The following is a 20,000-nucleotide window of genomic DNA, read 5'->3' on the forward strand; positions in this document are numbered from 1 at the left end:
AGACTAGTAGGATGTCTTATCTTAGACTAGTAGGCTGTCTTATCTTAGACTAGTAGGCTGTCTTATCTTAGACTAGTAGGCTGTCTTATCTTAGACTAGTAGGATGTCTTATCTTAGACTAGTAGGCTGTCTTATCCTAGACTAGTAGGCGGTCTTATCTTAGACTAGTAGGCTGTCTTATCTTAGACTAGTAGGCTGTCTTCTCTTAGACTAGTAGGCTGTCTTCTCTTAGACTAGTAGGCTGTCTTATCTTAGACTAGTAGGCTGTCTTATCTTAGACTAGTAGGCTGTCTTATCTTAGACTAGTAGGCTGTCTTATCTTAGACTAGTAGGCTGTCTTATCTTAGTCGCTATACTGTAAAAAAAAAAAAAGGTTTAAACCACAGGCATCTCTGCGTGAGCATCCTTATCAGTCAGTGTTTATACAGTACAGAGTGTACTGTGCTGTATTGTACTGTGCTGTACTGTACGCCACAGCGGACATTAACCCACAAGCTATACCATCCCTCATATTATCATATATATAAATATACACAGTACAGTATTAACATACTGTATTAACATAATGTATGTTACAGTAAAGAGCCGGAAGACGCTCAAACTCCAAACATGTGGATCTGACAGTGTGCACGTTTGCATACCCGGCCACGCTTGCATGCGTGTGTGCAAGCTTGCATGTGTGTGCTTGCATGTGTATGTGCTTGCATGTGTGTGTGCTTGCGTGTGTGTTTGCATGTGTGTGTGCTTGCGTGTGTGCTTGCGTGTGTGTGTGTGTGTGCTTGCGTGTGTGTGTGCTTGCGTGTGTGTGCTTGCATGTGTGCAGGCTTGCATGTGTGTGTGCTTGCATGTGTGTGTGCTTGCGTGTGTGTTTGCATGTGTGTGCTTGCATGCGTGTGTGTGCTTGCATGTGTGAGCACGCTTGCATGTGTGAGCACGCTTGCATGTGTGTGCACGCTTGCATGTGTGTGTGTGTGTGTGCACTTGCATGTGTGTGTGCGCATGCGTGCACGCTTGCATGCACACATGTGTGTGTGTCTGACCATCTCAGTTTGACAGAGAGCTGCATGAGGCTGCTTCAGAGAGAGAGAGAGAGAGAGAGAGAGAGAGTGCAAGCATGATGCGTGCGTGCGTGCGTGCGTGCGTGCGTGCGTGCGTGCGTGCGTGCGTGCGTGCGTGCGTGCGTGTGCGTGCAGCGTCAGTGTGCCGTGCAGAATATCAATGAGTCATTGCAGATTAACATGTCACTGTGTCAATACAGCCTTAACCCTTTCCTCCCCTTCCTCCTCCTACCCAATCCCTGCTCCTCTCTCTGCCTCTCCACCAGAACAGGGTGATAACAGTTATCAGCCCTACAGAAACTGGCCCCCGTAGAATCCCTAGACTCCTTCAAAACCGCTCTCAAAGGGCACCTATACGGACGGCTGAAATTCAAATCCCCCCCCACCGCCCACCCCTTTTTTCCCCTCACTGTATATGTTTATTTTCCCTTTTTACCTCCTTTATGATGAATTCCTGTTCTGTTCTTTGACTTGAAGTGTCTATTTGTACGTCTCTAAATGTTTTGATGAATTGAACAAGGTGGACCCTCTTGTAAACAAGTGTAATGCTTTATGGTGTCGTCCACTCACAGTTAACAGTCTTTGTATTGAGTTGTGCTTGAAATGTACTGTAATTCTGCAAACTGTTAATAAATACTAAATATACAATCAATACAGTGATGTAAATAGGTTTTCAATGTAATGAGTCCCGGGATGCAGGGATGGTCTTTTAGATGAGTCCCACCAGGGACATTTTATGAGTCCCACTTCAACGACGTTAGGAGTCATATTTTGCCATTTTTACAAATTGCAGCATTTCTAGTTCTAGTTGCTGCGAGAGAGTGAGGTCTAGCCAACACCAACTCGGGATTCCTGGATCGCTGCCCTCCACAATTTCCTATCCAACATCAGGTTCTTGAGCTCTGCAGTGTTGTCAGCCAAGCTGTCGCGCCGCAGCACGTCTACATAGGTGGTGCGCTTCTTTCCCCTTCTGGCTTTGCCCTGGGTTGGCTCCCATAGGGTCAATTTTCTTCACCTCAAGTTCTGGGTACAAATTGCAGCATTTAACTGCAGCATTTAAATGATTATTATAAGATAACTAAAGCTAGCAAAATAAACTAGAATAAAAAAAACAGTACAGTAATACAGCAGTGCATCCCGTGGATGCAGAATTCGTTGTTTTATTGCGTCCCTTAACTATAAACTGCGTTTTGGGTTTTAATCTCTGCAATAAACAGTGTTATCAGCCCTACAGGGTGATAACTGTTATCGCCCTGTAAGGCTGATAACTGTTATCGCCCTGTAGGGCTGATAACTGTTATCGCCCTGTAGGGCTGATAACTGTTATCGCCCTGTAGGGCTGATAACTGTTATCACCCTGTAGGGCTGATAACTGTTATCGCCCTGTAGGGCTGATAACACTGTTATCGCCCTGTTTGATTGATAACAGTTATCAGCCCTACAGGGCGATAACAGTTATCAGCCCTACAGGGCTGGGCGTTACTAATTGATTGAACGGAGAACTCCGTCCTTGCTGCACGGGGTGTTAAGATGCACGCGAGGCGCACACACCTTCACAGTTTACACACCTCGTTAACACAAGCTGCCAATTAACGCTGAGCGTCACAGCTGGAAACATCAGGAATGAATGAGACACCTTGATGCAGATCAACGGTGACCGCCTGCTACAGTATAGTCTACTGGAGGTGTAGGAGGGTCTGTGAGAAAGGGGGTCCCTGGCACTACAAAGGGGGTTCCTGGCACAACAAAGGGGGTCCCTGGCACAACAAAGGCGGTCCCTGGAACAACAAAGGGGGTCCCTGGAACAACAAAGGGGGTCTCTGGCACAACATCTGTGACTCTTTTTGACACAATCATGGTGGCAAGACTAACTGTTCAGGAAAGGAGAAAAACTGTTTTTTCTTTTTTTATTATTTTATGCAAAAAATGAGTTAATAGCACAGGCAGACTCTTCACATACTAGAGCATGTCTGAAATAAGTGTCAGGGCTGAGACATGTAAATATGAAATAAATGCTTAAACATGCAGCTAGGTGTAATGTTAGAGACCACAGAAGACATGTAAATATGAAATAAATGCTTAAACATGTAGCTAGGTGTAATGTTAGAGACCACAAAAGACATGTAAATATGAAATAAAGGCTTAAACATGTAGCTAGGTGTAATGTTAGAGACCACAGAAGTGAACCTTTCAAGCCTGTTTTCTCAACTCGCTGTTTCTCTGCAAGACATTACTCTATAAGCCATATCTCCTAAACTGGTGGGTCAAACTGAACAACCAATATGTCCAATTGAAGCTATGATCCCCTGCTTTCATAATGACATCTGTTTTAATCACCCGTGCCGTACCCTTCCCGTCAGAGGCCTTGGACGGTCGCCAGGACACAGCTGACCAGGCCTGGGGTCACCTCACCTCACCGTCCACCACTGAATGGATGGCATGGATCTGTTCCTGCCGGACTGGGATCACTGCCAGAAACAATGGATCCATTCCTTGCTGTGCTTGAATCCATGCCAGGGTTTCTTCACTGTCTGTCTGTCTGTAAAACCTTTTTTTGTTTTAATCTTGATGAGTATGGCGTACAGCTCATGAGAATCTAAAAATCCTATTTAAAAATATTAGAATATTTTACGAGACCACTACAAAAAAAATTGTTTTAACCGTATATTAATGTCAAACAGTTACTACTTGGTCTGGGCTACTTTTGAACAAATCGTTTCATCAATGGGGCGTGGCATGGAGGTGACCAGCCTGTGGCACTGTTGAGGTGTTATGGGAGCCCAGGTTTGCTTTGATAACAGCCGTAAATTAATTTGTATCTTATGTCTCACACCTTCCTCTTGACAATACAACCTAGATTCTCTGTGGGGTTCAGGTCAGGCCAGTTGGCTGGTCAGTTAAGCACAGTAATACCATGGTCAGTACACCAGTTACTAGTAGTTTTAACACAGTAATACCATGGTCAGTACACCAGTTACTAGTAGTTTTATCACAGTAATACCATGGTCAGTACAGCAGTTACTAGTAGTTTTAACACAGTAATACCATGGTCAGTACACCAGTTACTAGTAGTTTTATCACAGTAATACCATGGTCAGTACAGCAGTTACTAGTAGTTTTAACACAGTAATACCATGGTCAGTACAGCAGTTACTATAGTTTTAACACAGTAATACCATGGTCAGTACACCAGTTACTAGTAGTTTTAACACAGTAATACCATGGTCAGTACACCAGTTACTAGTAGTTTTAACACAGTAATACCATGGTCAGTACACCAGTTACTAGTAGTTTTAACAGTAATACCATGGTCAGTACACCAGTTACTAGTAGTTTTAACAGTAATACCATGGTCAGTACACCAGTTACTAGTAGTTTTAACACAGTAATACATGGTCAGTACACCAGTTACTAGTAGTTTTGGCTCTGTGGTCAGGTGCCAAATCGAGCTGGAAAGGAAAATTAGCATCTCCATGAAGCTTGTCAACATACTGAAGCACAATGTACTCTAAAAATCACACCCGTGTGAACTGAGTGGTGTAAGGTCTTATATAGACTGATCAGCTGTAGTCTGACGTAATGTCTGACGTAATGAAATCACACCCGTGTGAACTGGGTGACCATAGCAACCATGCTAATTCTTTGGTACGAACAGACAGACACGTAAACTAACAAAGCCATGGTGTGTTTGAGTGGTTTACACCACTCAAAAAGATGGCTGTGTTGAAACCAGTGTTAAGTTTTTACTGTCAGTGGACCAACACCATGCTGATAACATGGCCTAAATCATCACTGTGTGTTGTCATGTCCAGAGTCTCAACACAACCATCTATTATGATATTTTACACTGTAACATTTACAGCACTGTGTGCCTCCCGTACATTGAAGTTGTATGTTGATGCTGATCTTCCTTTTCCAGCAGCGTGTGTTGAGACTTGGGACTAGACCCTGGCTGGCTGTTCTACACTCATCAAGAACGCATCCTCCTCCCTCCTCCTCCTCCTCCTCCTCTTCCCCCTCCTCCTCCTCCTCCCTCCTCCCCTCCCTCCCTCCTCCTCCTCCCCCCCCCCCCCTCCTCCTCCCTCCTCCCCTCCCTCCCTCCCTCCTCCTCCTCCTCCTCCTCCTCCTCCTCCTCCTCCTCCTCCTCCCCCTCCCCTCCCCTCCCCTCCTCCTCCCTCCTCTTCCCCCTCCTCCTCTTCCTCCTCCTCCTCCTCCTCCTCCTCCTCCTCCATTAAAGAACAGATTCATTCGTCCAAAGCAAGCCGTTTCAGTTTGGCTATACTGCAGTGCGGTAAAGAAGTTTTGTCTGGTTATTTTAAGTGCTATACTTCTGTGGTTGTGTGTCTAAAACTCTCATACACTATTTAACAATATCGGCTTATAGGCTTTATCCCCCGTTCTGTGTGCATGCTGCGATGCGCACGTGTAGACACGTGCACGTGTGCGTGCGTGCGTGACGTTCCGTCGTACCGAGAGAATAAAATCACCATTAACCCATTTAGACCCGGCGTCGAAAGTTTCTGTTTCTGTATCAGTGGTGCTGAGGACCCCAAAAATATCAGTGGTGCTCAACATTTCATGTCATGCGGCCATGCTTTTTGTTCTTGCTTAATGTAAGTCTCTCTGGATTAAGAGCGTCTGATAAACGACTACATTGTAAATTGTATGTCAAAATGCGACACGTTGAGAGCTTGTAGATCGCCTGTTTCCCGTGGAATGTTCACCTCAGAACAACAACAGGGTTCAAGATGTAAAGTTATTTTTCTTTTCTTTTCTTTCAGAATAACTCTCTATCCTGCAGAGCACGGGAGGACTCTACTCTGCATGTTACATGAAGGAGGAGGAAGTTCAAAGTAAGAGCCAGCCATGTTACATGAAGGAGGAGGAAGTTCAAAGTAAGAGTCTGCCTGCCTGCCTGCCTGCCTGCCTGCCTGCCTGCCTGCCTGCCTGCCTGCCTGCCTGCCTGCCTGCCTGCCTGCCTGCGCCTGCGCCTGCCTGCCTGCCTGCCTGCCTGCCTGCCTGCGCTTCTGCGCGCCTGCCTGCCTGCCTGCCTGCCTGCCTGCGCCTGCGCGCCTGCCTGCCTGCCTGCCTGCCTGCCTGCGCGCCTGCGCGCCTGCCTGCCTGCCTGACTGCCTGCCTGCCTGCCTGACTGCCTGCCTGCCCTCAAGAGAGTGGTTTTCATTATTTATTCAGCATTTGAGTCAGATGATCCAAAACTAAATAATATTTTGTTATCGTTGCAACTGTGTCCACAGTTCCATGCTGTATTGATGTTGGCACCATTAGGACAATACAGAACAATTACGCTACATTCTCTAATTGTGTAGACTTCTTCAGTCTCTTTGTGAATTAGATTGTACAGATGTTTGACAATAATGTTACTCTAATTTGGTTTCATTTTACACTAAATCTGAAAAGGGTCCATTTGGTGAACCACTCTATACTGGTAAACAAGCTGAAAGCAATTGGTTTTGATTTGATAGCACATCAGTGAGCTGGATGCAATCCTACCTGGAGGGGAGAGAACAGATGGTGGAGGTGAACGGAACACACCCCCCCCCCCCCTTCCCAGTGAGCTGTGGCGTTCCACAAGGAAGCATACTAGGGACTTTACTGTTCCTACTATATGTAAACGACATGACATCAGCTTGTGACTGCAACTTGTTCCTGTTCGCAGATGACTCAGCACTGCTGGTCTCAGACAGGAAAAAACTGCAGGTTGAAAAGACCCTCAGCTCTGATTCTCGGTAGAATCTGCACCTGGCTCTGATAACAAACTATCTTTACACCTGGCTCTGATAACAATGCCTGCGCGCCAAACATGGCGTTTTATTTATTTATTTTGTTGTATTTTTTGCCTAAATTCCCCAGGTAGGGGCGCTTTGGCGAGGCAACAATGGCACAGTCACCGTTCAATCAATAGGCTTTCATCATATATTATATTATAGGGGAATTAACAGAGTTGTTGACTGTTGATCTGATGACTGAAAAAGTCATTTGTTTCTCCTCCTCTCTCTCCTTTATGTCTAGGCCATGAATGTGTGAGTTGTGGAACGCTGTGAACGGTAGATAGAGCTGCTCAGTGCATCCCTTGTCGAAAGGGCCTTTCTGTGTGGAGTTCCTTTCATGTTCTCCCCGTGTCCCCTAGCACTAGCATGTCTGAGAGGTCATTTCAGTTTTTTTTTATTATTTTGAAGTTGATTATCTTTGGCCAGTGGCGTGCACAGACATTTAGAGGGGCAGGTGCTCAAGTTAAAAAAGGGCACCTTGTGCAGCGCGTGGAACCGGCCGGTTGCCTTAATCCATTTTGGGCGGGAACCCCTTTTGGTGTTAGCATTATGTTATGCTTTAGCTATTGAAAAATAGCAGATCTACAAGCTCATAGCGCGCCACCGAGTGGCGCGCTATGAGCTTGTAGGTCTGCTATTTTTGAAAAATCCAAAAAAAAAAAGAGAGAAAAAAATGTTTTTTTTTTCTTTTTCTTTTCAAAAGGGCACATTGCCAAAAGGGCAGGGGGTGCTCTAGCACCCCCTAGTGTCTATCTGTGCACGCCACTGTCTTTGGCCCATGAAGCTTTCGGTAGGTTCCTCTTCCATGACCATCAGCATTCTATCATCTCAGAAATGTTTCACATCTGAAACCTTTTCTAAATATGAATTTAACCCATTTTGACCTGAGATCAGATTCTAAAAATGTCTTCTACATCCTGACAGTTTTCTGAAAAAGCTATGTTTCTATGTCGGTCGTTCTCAGCAGACCTACAAGCTCGTAGCACGCCACTCGTGTAGGGCCGCTTTTTGGGTAGTGCGAATGGTGCCGCCGCACAGGGCCTCGCACTTGCGAGTGATTTTTCACCTATTTAAGCTGCGGTCGCAACGCAGTCGAATTATACACACAATGGAAACGAAACAAAAACAAGTTGAACACATGTAGGCTAGTTGTGTGCACAACCGCTCCCGCTCACAAACAAAACGACTCGTCACTCGAGTGAAGTGAAAAGGTATGCTGTCATGTAGGACTGTGTGTGGACAAAAAAGGTTTTATTTCAAATAATTAGTCACGCATGGACCTCTCTCTCTCTCTCTCTCTCTCTCTCTCTCTCTCTCTCTCTCTCTCTCTCTCTCTCTCTCTCTCTCTCTCTCTCTCTCTCTCTCTCTCTCTCTCTCTCTCTCTCTCTCTCTCTCTCTCTCTCTCTCTCTCTCTCTCTCTCTCTGTCCAGTCAGTCAGTGTCATGATTTCACAATTTTCTAATTGAATTTTGAATTTTGATCGATCACAAACGATCAACGATCGATCAAGCAAATGTGATACTTAATATTTATAACAAATAGGAAAGTGAAGGCAAAAGTAAGTATTAATTAATTAATTAATTCAAAAAATGTTCGCGCACTAACGCACGCCCACATTGTTCCCCCCCGACATATCGCACAGGGCCTCGCATTTCTCCCAGACGCCTCTGCGCGCTATGAGCTTGTAGATCTGCTATTTTTTAATAGCTAAAACATGACATAATGCCAACACCAAAAGGGGTTCCCGCCCAAAATGGGTTTTAAGCACATGCTACTTGTGTCCCTTTTTTCTTCAGACATGCTAGTGCTAGAGGGCACTGGTTCTCAAACTCTTTCATGTCAAGGACCCCCTTAATCGACATGTATTATCCCTGCGGACCCCCATTTGAAAACATACGCCAGGGACCCCCCAGGGCCCCCCCAGGGACCCCCCCCCCCCCCCATGTATAAGAGAAGATCTTTATGGCTCTAGCAGTGATTCTCGACCCGTTTAATTTCAAGGACCCCCAGTTTGACATGCATTAGTCTACGGACCCCCATTTAATGGCATTTCTATCTCTGGGACCCCCAATTTATATTGTAAAATCAATGTTAATTTAACTCTGAGAGTGTACAAATGGAACCAAATGGACCTGAGAGGGTCCATTTGGTTCCATTTGTACACTCTCAGAGTTACAGACCCATAAGGGTCCATTTGGTTCCATTTGTGCACACTCAGAGTTACAGACCCATAAGGGTCCATTTGGTTCCATTTGTACACTCTCAGAGTTACAGACCCATAAGGGTCCATTTGGTTCCTTACTATCATTTAGCTGGGGACCCCCTGGAACTCCCTCAAGGACCCCTGGGGGTCCCTAGACCCCTGGAACTCCCTCAAGGACCCCTGGGGTCCCCAGACGACCCCACATTGGGAACACCTGCCCTAGGGTAGGAACCTTCACAGAACGTGTGCAGTGATGGAGGTGAGAGGAACTGGTTGGAACAGGTATCTGACCGTCTACAGCAGGGGTCCTCAACGTTTTGGGCTGCATGGGGACTAGGGCTGACCCAAAAAAAATGTATTAATCGACGTTCGTTCGATAAGCACGGGAATCGATCTTGAAATAAAAAATCGATTATTCTATTTTTTAAAAAAGCGTTCCATTTTGGTCCCATGCTTGCATGCTTTCTCTTTGGCATTTAATTGCACCTGATCGTATTATTATACGATTATCGTATTATGTAGCCTACTATTTGGCTGTGTTTTTTTTTTAATGATGTTCTTTTTGTCTGTGCGCCTGTAGGCCTACAGCACTTTGGTCAGCTTCTATTGTTTTAAATGTGCTATATAAATAAAGTTTGATTTGATTTAGGCCTATATTGGAGCAGGTGCTGGCAAATAACTAATTACTGTAATGCCAGTCAAGTTGCCAAATGTCAGATCAATTAGCAGAGCGGAGCTGCTCTCACTCTGCACTGTCTGCAGCACAATAGAGCACCGAAGTCCTGACGTCACTGCCCTCTACTACCAGTAGAGGGCAGTGAGCGCCATGGTTCATGTATGTTTTTATAAGCATTGTACTCTCCATAGGGGGATTTTAGATCGCCTCATATAAGAACTGTGTTTGAAAAATAAACCGATCACCCGGGCCTTTTCACTCATATGGATATGAAGCATCGACTGAAGGTGGAAATGTACAAATATACCCAAAGAGTAACAAAATAAGCGTTAGAAACGAGCCAAACAACCCAGAGACTACATTTCCGGGTAGGCTGCTTCTGCCCGCAGCCCGTCGCACAACAGAAACTGAACGTTAATTACGTTTATTTTTATTTTTATTTTATTGATATATAATGTATCGTGGTTAGTACGAGTCGAGTCACCACCAGCTGAGCTTACGTCAACGAGGAATCTCAGGAACACAATATGTTGACAGCTGGGCGTGACGTATATGCTCAGCGACATTGCATTCATATGTAGTTTCAAGGCTTTTGCGGTCACATTAATTCCATTTTCTCTAGAAACTGGCTGTATCAAATATGAATGGACATCATTAACGACGCACAGCCACTCCCCTGACAGAAACGCCGAGGTGGTCGGTTTATTTTTCAAACACAGTTCTTATATGAAGCGACCTAAAATCGCCGTTTGGGGATCTCAATGCAAAAAACAAATACATGAACCTGGAGATTGACACCCTCTACTGAAAGTGACGTCAGACTTCGGAGCTCTATGACTGCAGATCTCTTCTTAAAGTTGACTAATCATGGTATACTTTCAACCATAAACCTTGGATTCTAATTCTTCATCGACCAACAGCGCATGCAGCATGACTATGAGGTAACTTAACTATGTGGGATTTCTCCATCGGCATCGCATCGCTTTTTCCCATGCGCACACTCACATTAACTTTATGATCAATCAAATCAACCGTGGTTGATTTTATTTCTGACAAGTGTCAGGCTTGAAGAGTTCATTCATGTTACCGTTCGTTTACAATTGACAGAGGAGTTTGGATTATATATTTTTTCATTTGATGGAGAGGTAGGCTAATGCCTGTTTCAGGCGCTGTTTAATTGTTAAATAAAATACCAATCCGCTCCTCTCTATCCTCTGCAGCTACTGTATATCTCTGTTTTATTTTAAGCCTAATTCATTGTGCGTCACTGCTCGCCTTGCCATAAATGGCCTACTAGTGCGCAAACAGAGCGCGCAAGTACTGTAGACCGCTACAAACTGTCAAATCTCAGCTTCTCTTTGAAAGAACAATTAGAATATTGAATTATTAGGTTTAGCAATTTGCTACGTACCTACTTTTTGCACGTAAAAAAGTAGTATTATGAAGTATATCGTAATAAAGATGTGGATTAAAGGACCCAATGCCTTCGATGGTGACGTATATCTCGATCAGTGTCGGGTGGACTAAAGGAAATGCCTCTATGTATATGTATATGTAATTTGTAAGTTGATTAGCGGTATACTGTGGTTACTTTTGATGCGTATGCACCGTCCCAGCATATGACGCCAGGGTATAACTGGTATAGCTAGCTCTCAATGATGACTAGCTCTCAATGAAGATGTGGATAAAAGGACCCAATGCCTTCGATGGTGACGTATATCTCGATCAATGTCGGGTGGATTACATGAAATGCCTCTATGTATATGTATATGTAATTTGTAAATTGATTAGTGGTATACTGTGGTTACTTTTGATGCGTATGCACCGTCCCAGCATATCGGCAGGGTATAACTGGCGTCATATGCTAGCTCTCTATATGCTAGCTCTCAATGATGACTAGCTCTCAATGATGACGTAATAAAGATGTGGATTAAAGGTCCCAATGCCAGAGTGTAATTGGTTTTCGATGACGTAATGACGATATGTTTTAGTGTCGGGAGGATTAGAGGTAATGCTCCTATGTATACATGTATGTAATCTGGCACCACTGCCGTATCAGGCACAAGTAGTCATTACGTCATTTCCTGGGACGGTGCATAGTCCTGGGCGAAATTATTACTCGCTTGCGCGAGTAATAATAGAGAAAATACTGAATACTGAAACCAGATATAATCATTAAGGAAAGTTTATGCATGTACTGTATGTGTACCATTTTTCCAGCCATTCAGTTGCAAAAAAAAATAATAATAATTTGGGGAGCCCCCCAAAATAATTTGGCGACACCCCGAGGGGGGTCGCGACCCACGGGTTGAGAACCCCTGGTCTACATAACATATGTCGTCATGCCAAGGGGCTTTTCACCTCTCTCTCTCTCTCCCCCCCCCCAACCCCCCCCCCCCCCCCCTCCCCCCTGTATAGAGTGAAATGAGACCTTGTGTTTTCTATAAACATGGTCTCATTGTAACAGGAAGGGGGGAGGGGGAGGGGGTGGGGGGGCTACTTAATATTCACCCAAACCTGAGCAGAACTCCCACCACGGGACTCAGCCAATCAATTGGAATGAAGCAACACAAAAGCAGAGTAAACTAGAATTATATCTGGCCCTAAACAGAGAATACGCAGTGGCAGAATACCTGAGCACCGTGACCGCAAAACAAAGACAAATCTTAACTAGGTACAGACTCAGTGAGCACAGTCTCGCGATCGAGAAAGGCCGTCATAGGCAGACCTGTATCCCGAGAGAAGACAGACTATGCACCCACTGCACACAAAATGAAGTGGAAACCGAGCTACACTTCCTAACCATCTGTCCATTGTACCAAGACATCAGAGACACATACTTCCCACAGATTACAACCCACACACGGAGATTTTGAAAACATGACCAATGACAAAAAACTCCCATATCTGCTGGGCGAAGTACAACAATGTGCAAACACAGCAGCAATATTTGTGAGTTGCTGTGATAGGAGAAGGATATCAAATGGAACACAACCACCCTAAAGACTAATCATTGTGTATATTCCTGCACTATACCTGCATCCAGTGATCTTGGTAGATAGAAATTGATCTATTGAAGATTCTGACTTTCAAATGTACATCATTTTTGTTTTGATTGTATTGCTGTATTGTTGTATTGAGCTTTGGCAATGTAAACGTATGTTTTCTCATGCCAATAAAGCCCTTTGAATTGAATTGAATGGATGAATGGAACACCTCCTGGGAGAGAAATATAGACTATAGCCCTAGATAGAACCAGATGAATGAATGGATGGATGAATGGATGGAACAGCTCCTGGGTCTGGGAGAGAGCTTTATGTAGCCTATACCATTATGTTGGCAGAATGCCCACCATGTGTGGAGAGGCTTGGAATGCGTGCATGCGTTGCGTGCGCGTGTTTCGTGCATGTGTGTGTGCGTTCGTTGCGTGCATGTCTGCGTTGCGTGCATGCATGTGTGCATTGTGTGCGAGCATTGCATGCGGTGCGTGCGGTGCGAGTGTGCGTGCGTGCGTGCGTGCGTGCGTGCGTGCGTGCGTGCGTGCGTGCGTGCGTGCTACAACGGTGTGTCCTCCGGCATGGATTCCTGAGCCCAGTAAAACGCTACGGCTCCTCTCCATGACAGGTTTACAACACAGTGTGTAAAATGCATCCTCACACCTTCACTGGCATTTAACACAACCATGGTGAGCATCACAGCATGTCTGTCTGTCTGTCTGTCTGTCTGTCTGTCTGTCTGTCTGTCTGTCTGTCTGTCTGTCTGTCTGTCTGTCTGTCTGTCTGTCTGTCTGTCTGTCTGTCTGTCTGTCTGTCTGCCTGCCTGCCTGCCTGCCTGCCTGCCTGCCTGTCTGTCTGTCTGTCTGTCTGTCTGTCTGCCTGCCAGTCTGCCAGTCTGCCAGTCTGCCTGTCTGTCTGTCTGTCTGTCTCCCAAATTGACAGTAATCAGCCACGCGGACCCCCATTTGAAAACATATTCCACCCAGGGACTGGTATCAAATTGTATTAAATTAACTTGCATAATGGGGAGTCTTTAGTGCTGTCATAATTCTGTGTTCACCTTGCAAACGCCTCCTCTGTAATTTCATTAACTCATCGTGAATCCATCAGCCACTGATATGCAACTCGTTTTGACTACTTGTGACGCATTGTGGACTTGTAGATCGGCTATTTCAAAATGGTCGAAATGTCTGTAGGTCTGGTGGTTAAGTGGTTAATCTATGTTTTGTAAAAAATAATCAAAATCCACAAAGTAAGTTTTCAAATAAAAGTAGGAGTAAAAGTGCAACATTAGCCTCTGAGATGTAGAGCAGTGGTTCCCAAACCTGTTCACGTCAAGGACCCCCAAATTGACACTAATTAGCCCGGCCCCCCCGCAGACCCCCATTTGAAAAGATATGCCAGGGACCCCCATAAGAGAAGATGTTTACAGCTCTAGCAGTGATTCTCAACCTGTTTAATTTCAAGGACCCCCAGTTTGACATACATTAGTCTACGGACCCCCCATTTAATGAAATTTCTATCTCTGGGACCCCCAATTTATACTGTAAAATCAATGTTAATTTAACTCTGAGAGTGTACAAATGGTACACTCTCAAGAGTTACAGACCCATAAGTGTCCATTTGGTTCCAAGCTGGGGACCCCCTGGAACTCCCTAAAAGGACCCCTGGGGAAGCACTGATGTAGTGGAGTAGAAGTAAAAGTACATAATATGAGACATGCTCAAGTGAAGAACGAATACCTCAGAATGTACTAAAATACTCAAATACTTTGTTATACTTTAAATACTCTGTTACTTTCCACCTCCGCTCCGTCCAGCAGATGGGCTGCAAAGACACAGGAAGCCAGTCTGCTGCAGCCCATTGATTGGTCCAACCCAAATGAGTGCAGAATTACATGGGCCAATCAATGATAGCCCCGGGGGCTATCAGGAACCTGAGAGGGAAGCCGTCTGTCTGTCTGTCTGTCTGTCTGTCTGTCTGTCTGTCTGTCTGTCTGTCTGTCTGTCTGTCTGTCTGTCTGTGTTATAGGAGGCTATTTTATTTTTAACCCTTTATATATGATGTTAAGTAGTTGCAACTCCTTGCAAACAACACAGTTTTAAGGCCAGTCCACACCAATGTAACTCCTTGTAACGTCGCTCACTCTCTGCTGATTTCTGATCGTCTGCACCTTTGTTAAATTGACGCACACACGTACACTCTGTCGCTCTAATTAATTAGTCTCATGTCGCGCAGCTGCGTCTAGATTCTCCCGGCTGCCTCTGCCATAGAAAGCGTAGGTGGACCCCAGGCTACCTGTAGGGTACCTGTAGGGTTAGGGTCCATAGGTGGACCCCAGGCTACTGAAACACTGACAGACTGTTTTCTCCTCACGTTGCCTCTCCTCCTTATTATGGATCGCTCCCCTGTGAGACCCACGGCTAATAGTATTGATTGATTGATTGATTGATTGGTAATCATTGGTAACATGCTACAATGAAGCTGCTGTGTCCGTTCAACTCGTTCACACACTTCATTTTAGCCTCCTATGATTTTCTTCAGTGAAAAACACATACACTGTACTGCGCGCGCACGCACACACACGCACACACACGCACGCACACGCACACACACACACACGAAGCAACAACACATGGTAATACATGCGGATAGAGATAGCCTACTGTCTGTCCCACCATGGAAATATAAAATAAAAAGCAAAAGCCACAAACAAACATTAAAAGTATAAACGAATAACGTGTGTGTGACTGTGTGTGTGTGTGTGTGTGTGTGTGTGTGTGTGTGTGTGTGTGTGTGTGTGTGTGTGTGTGTGTGTGTGTGTGTGTGTATAATACAGTACTGATACAATATACTAGTGTAAAGACAGGCCTGTACTCAATCCCCCCACTATCTGACACACACACAATGCTGTGCATAGTTTAGCCATTGATTTTCTAATGGCACGCATGCACGTGCACGTGCACAATAGATTGAAAAAAAAAACGCAGGCCAAGCCAGACATGTTTTATGAGGGAGGGGGAGGGAGGGGAGAGAGAGAGTCACACTGTCTGAAAAACAGCAGATCTACAAGCTCACAACCCGTCGCAGCGCGACATGCTGTTCTAACACATGGGGTGCGTTCCCAACGCAGATTCCACAAGGAGCAGCACTGGTGTGCTCTCTCTGGTCTGGGCGTGGGTTTATTCAGGTGCACCCGGTGCGTTGTTGATCGGAAATCTAGTGCGCTGCAGGCACACGCACACGCACACGCACACACACACACACACACACACACACACACACACACACACACACACACACACACACGTTGCTTAGACGCCTCACATTACATCACCACCCTGGGTGAACAAGAAATACTGTACAGAACATCCCATCTTCCACGAGCCACTGGAACACACACGCACGCACGCACGCACGCACACACACCACAGTCTTCTGCCATGACTTAGATAAAGTAGCTGTCAGAGCCCCAGAGCTGCAGAGCTCAAAGCTCAGCAGCCTTAAGTTCATTCACACACAGCGAGAGACAGACAGACACGTTGCGACTGCCAGGGTGTGAAGACATCTGGCCGATACCAGGTACCAGTTACCATGTGTCATGTGACCCAACACCGTCAGAGCTCTACAGTGTTTTGTATTGAGTTGTGCTTGATATGTACTTATAATTCTGCAAACTGTTAATAAATACTTCAATCAATCAAACACATGACACACAGCACCTCTCCTAGAACCTCTCCCGAGAGCCAAATTCACCCCAACACCCCAAAAACTCGGCCACTCGCTCACTCACACTCGCTCACTCGAGACAAAGCGGGGTGCCTATGGGCTATAGTTCCACACATTGGAACTATCCCATTGAGACAAAGTGGGGTGCCTATGGGCTATAGTTCCACACATTGGAACTATCCCATTGAGACAAAGCGGGGTGACTATGGGCTATAGTTCCACACATTGGAACTATCCCATTGAGACAAGGGTGCTATGGGCTATAGTTCCACACATTGGAACTATCCCATTGAGACAAAGCGGGGTCCCCATGGGCTATAGTTCCACACATTGGAACTATCCCATTGAGACAAAGCGGGGTGCTATATGGGCTATAGTTCCACACATTGGAACTATCCCATTGAGACAAAGCGGGGTGCTATAGTTCCACCACACATTGGAACTATCCCATTGAGACAAAGCGGGGTGCCTATGGGCTATAGTTCCACACATTGCTCCTGTGGCTGGAACTATCCCATTGAGATAGAATGAGCACTTCCTCATTCCATTGTTACAGTGGAAGTCAATGCTAGTGTCGCCACTCTCCTACTAATCCACTCGGGTGACATTAGGTTGAACTCTGCTAATAAACAAACTGCAACGATTTTCCAATTTCGGACACTGACATGATGTGGTCGTCTACAGTCACGCTAGCACGCGGCCCCTCCAAAACACCCCCCACCGCCCCACTCCCCGCCGACAGAGAACAATCTTTAAAACATAGAAAAAACAGAGCGGACAAACTTTGGAATCACAGGCGTTGGGGGGGGGGGGGGGGGGGTGGTGGGGGGGGAGCGGCCCCCTCAAAAACACCCCAAAAGAGAAGGATCTTTAAAGCAGAGAGAGGAAGTATAGCAGGCAGGCAGGCAGACAGACAGACAGACAGACAGACAGACAGACAGACAGACAGACAGACAGACAGACAGACAGACAGACAGACAGACAGACAGACAGACAGACAGACAGACAGACTCACAGGCGTTGGTGACGGCGAAGCTGTTGGCCGTCTCGATGTTGTCGACGTGGGGAACCAGGTTGAACGGTGCCTCGCTGGCGTTGGGGGAGGTGTTGTGGAGGAAGATGGCCAATCGGAACGCAGTATACTCCTGGTCCGTGTTCCTTATGAACAGACCCCCTGTGGGTGGGGAGAGAGACATAGACAACACATTATGAACCAGAGAGAGAGAGAGAGACATAGACAATACATTATGAACCAGAGAGAGAGAGAGAGAGAGAGACAGACAATACATTATGAACCAGAGAGAGAGAGAGAGAGAGAGAGAGAGAGAGACATAGACAATACATTAGAAACCAGACAGAGAGAGAGACTATGGGCTCCATTTTCATCAGTGCTAAACCCCTTATCCATAAACTTCTTTGCCTTTTTTCACTATTTTGCAAAACATTTTTGAATAGTTAAAATGGCCAGTCTACAAGCTCACAACGTGTCCATGTAGATCGGCTAGTTGAACTACTCAAAAATGTTTTTCAAAATAGTAAAAAAAAAAAGGCAAAGAGGTTTAGGGATAAGGGGTTTAGAGGTGACGAAAATTGAGCCCCTAGAAATACATGATTTGTCTAAGAGAGCCACAGAGCCACAGTCGCTCCACTCATTTAAGACCACTTAAGATGTTCCTTTAAACAGAGCAAATCGTAGAGCTCTTGTCCTTTGTTTGAATTAAAAGGGTTGCCGTTTCTTAGAGGTTTTTAGTTGTGTGATTGATTGATTGATTGATTCTTTATTTAAGTGTCATGCTTCCGAAGAAGCCCAGCCCATATGGACTTACAGGACACTTTTTACAGATCCTTACGAGGCAGATTACATAATATACAACATAAAATAAAATACCATAAAATACAATCCACCATTAGGCCTGTGACAGGAGACACATGTACCTGCTTGAAGAGCTGGGGTTGTCTTCTACTCCAGGCTCTAGAAACAAACTGGGCTGTCCTAAATACAAACCCCCCAGACTGAAGCTCCAAACCCCCCAGACTGAAGCTCAGAGGGAATGAGCTGCTTCTGTACGTAATGCAACATTATAGCCCGGCAGTCGGGGTTCTGGGGTGTGTGTGTAATGTGTAAATCAGGAGTAGGCAACCTTAGGCACGGGTGCCAACATTGGCACAGGGGAGGGTTATCACTGGCACACTGTGTGACAGAGAAGTTTTTTTTTTGTTTAATTAAATATTCCTAAAAAGGTTTTGTCAGTTCAAATAAGTCCACTCACATATACAAATTACTTCCTGCACATATGTAAGGGATAATATCTGGCTAGGTATTCGCCTCGGTGCATGGTTACACTCCCTGTCGGTGAATTATCTCCGACAATGACCACCTAGCCAGATATTATCCCGCTTATTACATGGCTAACTAACATAAATTAATACATTGACCCAAAACACAACAAAAAAAGTATTCCATAAGTTCGCGCTGGCTGCGTCTGCAGCTGCAGGGCTGCAGCACTGTCGGAAAACAAGGAAGTCAGTTGATCAAATAGAATCCATTTTCGGGTCCTGCTTCGTCTATTTCTCGCTCAAATGTTTTCAAAAACATTTTTAAGAGCAATGTTTAGCTGTAAATGACATTGTGTGTCACTAGTGTGTGTGTGTGTTTACATGGCTGTCATGTTGGAAACAGCAGTAATTCAAGAGGGGCGCAGCCGCACAGCTGGTGCTCAGAGGGTTTGATTAGGAAGCGGTCTGTTAGCGGTCATAGGCCTATCTCACAGCCCGCTTTCCACGCCCACTTCCGGTAAATAGTGGTGTCTTTAACATGAGCATTTACACGTTTTTTTCTCTGGAGAATCTAAGTACATTTTCTAATGTAAAAATGTGACAGACCAATATTATTATGAAGCAAACAAGATGGTAAATCAGGTCGAACAGATAGAACAAACCTTACCTTGAGAAAACAAAAGTTGTAGACTTCTTAAATTACCTCTGTTAACATGTAGCGTCTATGGAGTGACGTCACGCTATCACCACTAACCCCGAAAGGGGGCGTATTTAGGGGGGCGGGGAAATTCTGTGAGATAGGCTTATTATCGACACATAATTCACAGCTGAATTAAGCGATTGACCAATCAGAATCAAGCATTCAACCAAGCCATGTAATAATGTACATTCATTCAAACTTCTAACTCATGACTGGGGAGGAATTCTGGGACATAGGTGGGCTACTGCTCTGAGTCTAATAATCATTACATCCTATATTTCTAAGGTTATGTGTATCCTATGGACAATCAAAATCAGTTGGGAATATTTAATTTTGATGTGGTGTCATGGTTATATATATGGCACACTGACAATCATGAAAATGAAAACAGGGCACTTCATGTGAAAAAGGTTGCAGACCCCTGGTGTAAATGATCAGTTTTTTTTAAATCAGTGGAGGTCATTGCACGCACACACCGGGCACTGCCCTCCCTGTGGGGGTGTGGAACGGCACCGGGCACTGCACTCAGGCGCGCGCACACACACGCGCGCGCGCGTTGCTTACACGCCTCG

General features: G+C 45.3%; 1 protein-coding gene across 1 annotated transcript in view; it reads right to left on the bottom strand.

The window, feature by feature from the left end:
* The window catches only part of LOC306930095 (glutamate receptor 4-like), a gene marked incomplete at both ends in the record, with an annotated part of 197,277 nt that overhangs the window by 151,927 nt on the left and 25,350 nt on the right, over nt 1-20,000 (bottom strand). The window contains one exon of the mRNA XM_079510838.1: nt 17,467-17,625. Within this exon, the coding sequence (XP_079366964.1) occupies nt 17,467-17,625 (159 nt within the window). The remainder of the gene's footprint in view (nt 1-17,466; nt 17,626-20,000) is intronic.

The sequence above is a fragment of the Electrona antarctica genome, assembly GCF_951216825.1.
Source record: "Electrona antarctica genome assembly, chromosome: 9".
NCBI lineage: Eukaryota > Metazoa > Chordata > Actinopteri > Myctophiformes > Myctophidae > Electrona > Electrona antarctica.